We start from the raw sequence: 9419 nt of genomic DNA, 5'->3' as shown, positions 1-9419 counted from the left end.
TCTAGTTGGCATGTTGTGGTTTCTTTGTTCATTATGTGGTGGGGCTATATAAGAGGGTTTGTCTCTGGAATTCAGGTATCCCCTGCACTGTGTTCCCTGTTATCGTCTTCATCAGCAACTCTGCTGAAGGCGCTCTGCTGCATTTGGCATGAGCTAAGCTTAATAAATTCGGGCTGTTAATCACTCAGACATGTCTCGCTGGATCTTTGCACGCTGATTTGTGTGTGCTCAAATAGTTTCCCGGGAGTAGACTTGTGGTGACTCAGTGTTTCAATAATCTGCCCTCCAAACTCTCCCTAGGGGTTCTGCCTCCCGGGGGTCTTTTCCTGCCGAGGGGGCCTCACTGCAGCCACCGAGGGCACCGGGTGAGTGTTCGGTCCGCAGATAGGAAAAGGGAGGGGTCTCCTCATGGCAGAGGCTTCCTGGTGGATTCTCCCACCCCACATTCCTGTCCCTTCCCATGCTCTTGTCTGCAGGGACCAAACTGTGCTGCTGCTGCCCCAGACCAGCACTGGCCGGCCGGGAGTGGGAGCACAGCCTTGTTCCCTCTCTGGAAGCTTTCCCTTGGATCTCGGCACCACTTAGGAAGCCAGTTCCACAGGTGGGCGGCGGGACTGGAGACAGATTAAGGAATGTTTGTAAGGAATGTTTGAGCATCTGTTTACCTGCTGAGTTGACTCACAACCAGCAGAAGTTGAATTTCACAGATTCCCTTTTCCAGAGCCTGGCTTGGAGTCCAGCAGAGATGCAGCCCCCAACCCCCCAGGCACTGTCTATGCCCCCGTCACAGGACGTTCAGGTTATACTTTTTTATATATGTATATGTATTGTGCATTCAATGTTTGCCTGAGAGCTGCTGGCAGTCAGGGCATCCTCAAGTGATACAGGAGCCTTGAGACATTGGGCGAAGCGTGCGAGGCTCTGAATCTCTCAGGCATTGATAATTATCAGTCCAGATAGCTGAGCCATTACGGAGATTCGATACAGTCAGCTCTTACATCCTGCCCATTTAGGGGAGAAAAATTCAGCAGTGGGGAGATGCTGCGATTGATAGATCCAAGGAAAACCAGCCAGGTTATTTCTGACAGGGAGAGGTAGCTAACAACAGGGATTAGCAGAAGATCAAGGGAGTGTGGAGAGACCCCTTCTTTGGAGTACGGGCATGGATTCCTCCAGAAAAAGATTATTCAGCCATTTAAAGAAAGAAAGGAAAACAAATTTAAGAAATATTAAAGGCAATGCATAGCAGTTTGAGACCTGCTCACCAAAAGTTAGTGAGGAACGAGGAACAGCAAAAAAACCAAATTATAGCTTTGCTTAATAATTAAATGAGTCTATGCTTATTAATTAGACATGATTTTAACATTTTGAGAAACTCACAATGATGTTTTTTGACGGAAAACAAATCCTTCTGTACACTGAGGGAGGACAGCACTGGCACCCAGCACAGACAGCTTTGAATTCCCATGTTCAGTAATTGTGAGCTCCAAGTAAAGTGCCTCAGGAAGCAAGTATTCACTCATTCCTGCTGCCACTCCTCATGTTCTGCAGTTTTCTTCCGGTGCAGGCATTGCAGTGCAAACCCAAGGTGTCCAACTGGGGTCAAGTGGCCTGAAGCAAGGACCCCACTCCTTTCTGTCCTTTTCCTTCTCACTGTGCAAATGAAAAAAAAAAAAAAAAAAAAAAAATCAGTCCCTGGTTTCCCTTCGTTGGTCTGGCTTATCCTCCCCCAGGAAGGAGGTGGGAGTATATCCTTACTCCCTCAAGCCGCCCAGGCCCCCCACTGCCTCTCTGGGCAGAAGACCTGTCTGGGCTATCACCAGGGCAGAGCAGGAGCCCTGCAGCACACACAGCTGCCCTTGGGCTACTGAAATCCATCGCCTGGTTTGCACCATCTAGACAGCCCCAGAGTCCTTGGTTGCTCCTCACAGGACATTCCTTCCAGCCCTTTCTTGCCCTCCTGTTGTTTAAATGAGACTTTTAGAGCAGCTAGCAACAATGCAGAATGATTCCATTCTTCAGTGAGTGAATGCTACAGCCCTGATGAAATATTTTGTGGCCTTTTGTAAAGTGCCAGCGTAGCTCTCTTTACCGAATTAATATATTTATAATAAAAGTAACTTCTCAGTGGACGACATTAATCTGTCATTGTGCTATCTGAGCCTACGGCCATAGGTTCTGGAGTGCATCCCTGCTCCCCTTGTCTGGGACTGGCTTCCAGCTGCTGTGGGTGGGACAGAGACAGGGCAGGAGGAGCAGTAGAATCCGAGAGCAAAATTGCTGTTAATAATCCTTACCTCTGCTGGAGGCTTTGCTATTCACTAACTGGTGAGGCTCCCTGTGAATGGAGTTCATCTGCATGTCCAAGTCCTTCCTTCAAGCACTTGTCATCACGGATTTGTTTCTGCTGCTGTGCAAAGCCCCACATTATGGCACGTGTCAGGGACCCGTGACAGAAACCCGGGTCCACTCCCTCTGATAGCAATAAATGGGAAAACCTGAAAGCAGATCACCATGTCTGAGAAGCTCCATGTCCCCTGCACTTATTCCTGCCCCCTGGGCCAGCTGCCACATGGGTTTTACTGGTGGAGTTCTGGAGAGGCTGTATGCCCACTAGGCCAAGCAGAGGAAGGGCTACAGTAAGACAAGCCAAAAGTCAGCAGCAAAACAGCAGAGCAGCAATGCTGGCTCCTGAGGAGGGACTGGGAAATGCCCTTTGATGCCACCCACAACCAGGTAACTCCCCTCAGCCCCGTGGCTCACAGGTCCGTGTTGGCCACTGGGAGGTTCCCAGGGGAGCAGCTGGCCTGGGAGGCAGGTCCCTTCCTGCACCTGGCCTGCTCCAACCACGCCTCGTGGCGGGACACGGCCCTGGGTGGCAGTGCCTGGTCCTGAGCCTGTGGCACCTTCTGGCAGATGCAGAGCAGGGACCGGAGCCCTGTGCGGAAGCTCTCGTTCAGCCAGCAGTAGATGAAGGGGTTGTAGCAGGTGCTGCTCATGGCGAACCAGTGCAGGGCGAAATAGAGCGAGTTCTTTGTCTTGATGCCCAGACTGGAGATGAGCACCACATAGCAGTTCAGGGGGAACCAGCAGACTGCAAAGACCACCACCACCAGCATCAGCATCTTGATGCTCTTCTTCTTGTTCCTGTGGTGGGTGACGTACTGCTGCATGGTGATGTCCCCGATGGCGTTGCGGAGCCACAGCTTCTTGGCCAGACGCATGTAGGTGACAGTGATGATCAGCAGAGGCAGGAGGTAAAGAAGGAGAAAGGTAGACAGGTCCAGATACTTCCAGACCAGCTCTGTGGGCTCGGGGAAATCAGGGAGGCACAGACTCCGGACAGTGGCTTCCCTTGAAAACAGGAAATGCAGAGATGGCATGCTGCCATTCCTGTCCCGTGGGTGCTGCTGGCTCAGCAGACCACAGTGGGGGTCCCGCACTGCCCACAGCCACCTGCTCAGAGGTGTTGCGCAGACAGAGGGAGAACACAGAGCCACAGCTCTGGTGTGTCTCTCTCAGGCTGGACCTGCAGCCCCTGCCCTCCACGGGAGCACCCACCCTGGTGTGACCCCCAGCAGCCGGGACCCCTTGCCCTGCCGTACCACCCCAGCACAGGATCCCTCAGACACAGCTACTGCAGCAGCTCTAAGCCCAAGCTGTTCTGGAAGGGAGGGAAGTGCTGGAGGCTGTGAGAAAGCCTCACAGGCATAACCGATCCATGTCCCATCCCTTCCCTCCAGCTCCTACAACCTCCATGCTGCCTCTTAAAACTGGTGTGATGATTAGTCACTTAGGTCCCCTGACAATTAACTAACGAAAGAACCAAGTGTAACAGTACACAACAGGTGATTTTAACAACCTGTTACACCTGTCCCATCCCGTCCAGCCCCAGGATCCAGGTGTGTTCCCACTCCCTGGCCAGCAGTGTCTCTCATCCCATCACCCTGCACTGCACCTCATGTCCCTTCTACACCCTGCAGCTGGTGACTGGAAGTGATGGGATTTATTTCCAGTGGATTTTTTTTCCCTTTTCTTTCCTTTTCCCTCTCTTTTTCTTTCTCTAATTCCATTTCATTCTTTTTACTTCATCCCTTGTTCCTCATTTCTCCTCTATTCAGCACAGATTTTAGCCCCCATCAAGCTGCACTATTCATTGCAGTATTGATTAATATCTTTAATATCCTGTTTTCAACTGCTGGAGCTACCTTTTGTGCCACAAATTGGACATTGCTGAGAATGGGCAGCTGGAGTAGGGGATGATGTCAGAGGAGTGACAATGGGTCCACCGAGTGCAGAGGATCCAGAGGACCCACTCAAGATGGGAACTGACGCAGGAGGGAAAATCAGCTTTTTTGAACTGCAGTCTTGACATTTCCTCCCCGGGATCGGGGGGACTCCACCACTGGCACAGGGCACCTGACAAAGGGGATCTAACAGGACACTGTTTTGCTGAATTCTGGTATGATCAGGGGCTCAGGGACTGTTGTGGAGTGCAGCCAGAGACAGATGTTAGTGGAGCCCGGTTTCCCAGAACGCTAACCACTCCCTGGGAGGAATCTCAGGAGCCCTGGCCCTGCAGGAGTGCTATTACAAGAAATATTACAACTGTGATTTATTTTTTTTTTTTTCAATGGAAAGCAGGGACAGGAATAGCATGTCCTGGAAGTCCTTATATTGCTGAGCTGCCTCGTGCCAACACAGGGCTCAGTTTCCTCTGGCCATGCCAAAGGATGAGCAGAGACAGGTGCCCCGAAAGAGATCGTAGTGTTCGTTCATTCATGAGCAATTTGTCCCCTAATCCCCAAGCACAGCTGCAGAGCAAACGCAAGCACGGAGTAACCCTGCCCTGTGTTTACAGTCTGGACAGTTGGAGGTATGATATCCCCTGGCTATCTCAGGCACATCAGGCACAAGCATAGGCAGGGGAGGGCTGAGAAGCCCCCATCACACTTCCAGCTGGTGCAGCCCCTCGTACACCAAAAGCAGTGACAGCCTATGCAAGGCACTCATGCTCTCCTGCCTCATCAGCTGGAGGGACCTGGCTGGGCTGCAGGAAATTAGATTCGTCCTTTATACAGAAGGTCAATGTCTACAATAGAAATCTCACTCCTGCTGCCTGTCAGTGTCCCCTTGCCCCATTCCCTGGGATGCTGATCTCAGCCCGAAAACACAGGTCATGGTAAGATTATCCCCTTGGCCTCGAGGCTGGCATTCCTGCGAAGGGCAGCACCAGCAGCGTGACACCCGCCTCAAAAATCCCTCTTGGGTACTGTTACGGACTGTTTTCTAGACAGGAGAGGTCACAGCAATGCCACAGGCTGGTGGGGACAGGAGGGACAGAACAGGTTGGGTACCACAGCATAAGGCACTGCAAGGGCAAAGCAACGCCAGATTTCGGGTTCTGTATTTCTCTGTGGCAGAGGGTGACAGAGACAAGTGCCATTGCTGGGCCTTTTGTGGGGAGAAAAGATTCTGCTTTTTTTTTTTTTGTTTGTTTGTTTGTTTGTTTTTCTTTCCCTCTACATAAGAACCGTCTCTTTTTTCTGATATTTCAGCAGTCCTCCTGTGGACGTGAAATTCCACTTCATCTGCTGTCATTGTGTCCAGCCAGGCAGAGGGTTCCTTCTCCCAACGAGAGGCACCAAAGCAGTGGTCCCTCACTGGGTCCCCTCAGCTCCACACCGGTCCCCCAGAACCCTGCTTCATGAAGAAGGGAGTGGGGGCTTCTCTTTGTTTTTCTCATTAGTGTAACACTGGGCAGAGGAACCTCAAGCTTTGGGGCAGGTTGGTCCTGCTTTGTGAATCCACATGGATAAAACACAGGGAAGTCACAACCTGAGACTCAATGTATGAAATCCTGGGGGAGAGCAACCAGTAGCCCTGATGACAAACCAGGGTGGTTCCCTGCTCCTGCTCCTTGCAGAGCCTTGGTGATGTCAGCACAGGTATTCCCAACAGGAAGTTTATTTTCTTTCTTTTTGAAACTGCCTCTCTCTCTCCTCCCTGCCTGAGCAAGTTGGATGGGCTTGGTCTTGCTGGGTCTGAGGAGCTGAGTAGGCAAAAGAAGGGAAGAGGAAAGTCCCCCAGGAGAAAATTGCTTTCTTGGGGACAGAGCATCTTCTGGAAAGGCCATGGCACTGGAGGAGGGGTGCGTTGCTGACCACGGTGCCTCAGCCAGGCTGTGCGTGGGACTGCCCCAGCACATGGCTGGGAGTGGGACCCAGACCCTCACCTGAGCATGTAGGGCATGGTGAGAGCAAACAGCAGGCCAGGCAGCTCCTCCACAGCCCCAGCTTCTGCTGTGGGAAGTGGGATGTCACCCATATACCAACTCCCTCTCATCCCACCACCGCCTGTCCCTGGGACACTCCAGTGCCCTCCTTGCTGAGCAAGTGGCACTGCACAAGGTCTGCCAGACCTCCACACACTCTGGGAAGGGGAGATCACTCACCTGTAGTTATACTGGAAGAGCTTTTGATAGATGGCATGGGGCAGGGAGAAACAGGTTGCCATCAGCCAGATAAGAGAGATGCTCAGAACCCCCTTTGTCAGGGACATCCTCTGCTTCAGTGGGTGCAGGATGACCTGCAACAGAGGCTTTGTCATGACTCTCCTCCAATGGGAAACAAAGGCCCTCACAGCCCACAAGGGGAATGGGTGACATAACCTAACACAGCTAATGATAGGAAAATGACAGCCATGTTTAGGAAAATGTCCTGATCATTAGAGTGACCTGGAAAATGGGAAACATTGAACTTCTCAGCCTGCTCAGAAAAGCTTTCAAACTTTATCCCCAGCCTTGTTATGTGAGAACCATTTTCCTTAAGCTGGGGGTTATATTAGGTTAAAAAAAAAAAAAAAAAAAAAGTTATATCTACCCAAGTGTCTTCACTAAAGGGTATCATTTTTTTTTTGGTTTTTTGGTTGGGTTTTTTTTTTCTGTATTAACTATATAAGAAATGTCTCTTATTCCAGGTGGGTCTGTGAAGCTGAGCTTTTCTCCCCTCTGCTGAGACAGAAATTCACCTTTCATTAAATTTTCTTTGTTAGATCTTTGACCTGATAAAATCTGATAGTCTGGAACTTACTATTTGACAATAGCACGGGAAAGTGGATTGCTGGGGACAAGCACATGGCCTGGGTTGCCCTTGCTGCCCTGCACTGGACACACAGACAGAGTTTGTCATGGCCACAGACAGTCACAGGTCTCTCACAGCTCAAGTCTCCTCCCAGAGCCTTGGAAGGAAGCGGGGGTGGGCAGTGTCACCTGGTGCCTGTCGAGAGCGATGGCCGTCAGGGTCAGCGTGGAGACGTGGAGGGAGCAGTACTGCACAAAGCGGCTGACGTGGCACATGGCCTTTCCAAAAATCCATGTGCTGTTCACAAACCGGACCTGATGGGAAACAACAGCTCATCAGCCAGAAGATGTGATGAAAACAAATCCACAGGGATTTGTTCTGTTTTCCAACAAGTCCCTTGGCTGGAACCTGAGCTGGTTCAAGGGTTCTGGCTGGTTGGCAAACTTCACCTGAAACTTAAAGCAAGATCAGCTGTCCTGGTCTCTGAAACATCTTTACAGAAGAGTTTATAGGGTCAAACTCCACTGATTATGAAGTGGTGATGCCACAGCTCTCCTGGCCTGTTCTACAGGTATTGTTTTTGAACAGTGGTAAAAACTTTTTATTACACTGACAACTATATTTGGAAAGAGTGGACCAACATTTGATGTCAACTCCATGGCCAGCTTTGGAAAGCTTTCAGTGAAGCCTTTATCCGCCTGGCATCTCTGAAAAGCTTGACTGCTTTCTTCCAGTCACACAGTATGACTGGCATTCAGACTGTCCTTACCTAATAGAGGACTCACTCTCTAGCGTTCTCCTGCAGGAACATCAAAAACACATGAGCATTCCCCAGGAAGCTCTTGCTGGGGTTTGGTAGCACACATTCTGGTAGACCTTGGTGTTTCTAGGTGTTACAGGGTCTAATAGAGCAACAGAGAGCCCACAGGTTGCTGAACAATGCTTTACTTGCCTGGCAGAGTTATCAGCTAGACTCGGTGGAGTTGGGTTCCCACCTTAGCCCTAGGAGAGAATGTACGGAAAACCTATGACCACCAGGCAGAGTTCTGGTGGGTGGGAGACTCCTGTCCTGGTTGAAGGGACAGCAAGACCAGCTACTTACCAAGGTGAAAGGTGTGTTGAGCAGCGTGATCATGATGTCTGACACTGCCAGGTTGACGATGAAGAGGCTGGTGGCTGAGTGCATCCTCTTGTTCTTCAGCACCACGTGGCACACCAGCATGTTCCCAAAGAGAGACGTGATGATAATGACTGAGTACGCCACAATCAGGAGTGCTTTCACTGTTGGTTTCTGGGATTCTGGCTCATATTTAGCCAGCTCAGCAAATTTCTCCCACTCAACAATGCGGCTCTCTGTCCAGTTGAAGATGGTCCTGTTAGTTGCATGGTAGATGGACATGAGTTTGGCCAGGGAAGAGTAACGGTCAAACTCCTCAAGAAGCCCTGTCACCTGTGACCTGTATGGCTGGAATAGTGAGCGAGGCATGGTAGGCTGACCCCAGTCTTCTCTGTTGGGGAGCAGTTCCAGTGGTGTGTCAGAAAGCAGATGGTTTGGCACCACACACTCTCACATAGCAAGAAAAGCAAGAACTTCACAGGTGAGCTCTGGGCTCGTGCAGGCTGCCTGACCACCCCGTGCTGCTGTCGCAGGCATTTCTTCACAATGCAGAAACGTTCCCCTTCTGCTCTAAACAAATCCAAAGACTTCTTTACAGCAACAACCTGAATTCTGAATAGAAACCAATGCTTCACTTTCTGGATCAGACAGGTCTGTGACAGTGCATGCACTGCAGCATGATTACTCCCCAGTTCCCTGCACACCCCAACCGCAAGGAGAAAACAAACTCCCCACACTTACCCCCCTCCTTAACCTTACCCTTACCCCCTGTCACTTACCTCGCACTTCCCGACGGTGGCCGGTCCCAAGGGGCAGCAGCCGCTCCTCCAGCTCCCGGGCTGGACACCCCGCACCGCACACACGCCGCTCACAACACACCCCGCACTGCACGCTGCCCGCACCGCGCCACGCCGCACACTCTGCACTCACCGCCGCACACCGCACACCTTCCGCACCGCAGCCCTGCACCGCACAAGCCCCGCAGACCCCGCTCGCTTTGCACACCCCGCGCTCCACCCCGCATCCCTCTCACCGCGCACCCCGCGCACTCTCCGCGCTGCTCCGCGCACCCCGGGCCCACGTGTAGCCGCCGGGGGCAGAGCCGGGGCGGGGCTGCTCCATTCATAAAAACGGCGCGGGCGGGGCTCCGCCGGCCCGGGAGTCGTTGCCGGGGGTGAATTGGCGCCGCGGTTCCCTGCGCGCACACGCACCCGCCGGTG

The 9419-nt window shown here is 51.9% G+C and overlaps 1 protein-coding gene across 1 annotated transcript; it reads right to left on the bottom strand.

Moving 5' to 3' along the window:
- Nucleotides 1-785: 785 nt before the first annotated feature.
- LOC120765426 (G-protein coupled receptor 83-like) lies at nucleotides 786-8568 on the bottom strand. The gene is made up of 5 exons (XM_040090281.1): nucleotides 8185-8568; nucleotides 7271-7396; nucleotides 6455-6588; nucleotides 2298-3354; nucleotides 786-1653 (listed from the first exon to the last, which is right to left on the bottom strand). Exons 1-4 carry the CDS (start codon nucleotides 8566-8568, stop codon nucleotides 2760-2762), a joined length of 1239 nt encoding a protein of 412 aa, XP_039946215.1. The 3' UTR covers nucleotides 786-1653; nucleotides 2298-2759.
- Between the last annotated feature and the right edge of the window lie 851 nt (nucleotides 8569-9419).

This window comes from Hirundo rustica, chromosome Z, assembly GCF_015227805.2.
Source record: "Hirundo rustica isolate bHirRus1 chromosome Z, bHirRus1.pri.v3, whole genome shotgun sequence".
Classification (NCBI taxonomy): Eukaryota; Metazoa; Chordata; class Aves; order Passeriformes; family Hirundinidae; genus Hirundo; species Hirundo rustica.
The sequence above is the reverse complement of the archived record's forward strand: the minus strand, read 5'-3'. Positions and strand labels throughout refer to the sequence as shown.

What these genes read in the sequence shown, in the direction of transcription:
- LOC120765426 (XM_040090281.1), bottom strand. Translation starts at nt 8,568, where the DNA reads ATGCCTCGCTCACTATTCCAGCCATACAGGTCACAGGTGACAGGGCTT. An exon ending in TCAACACACCTTTCACCTTG is followed by an intron (nt 7,397 to 8,184) that starts GTAAGTAGCTGG and finishes GTTTCCCATCAG; the next exon opens with GTCCGGTTTGTGAACAGCAC. An exon ending in CTCTTCCAGTATAACTACAG is followed by an intron (nt 3,355 to 6,454) that starts GTGAGTGATCTC and finishes CCTGTTTTCAAG; the next exon opens with GGAAGCCACTGTCCGGAGTC.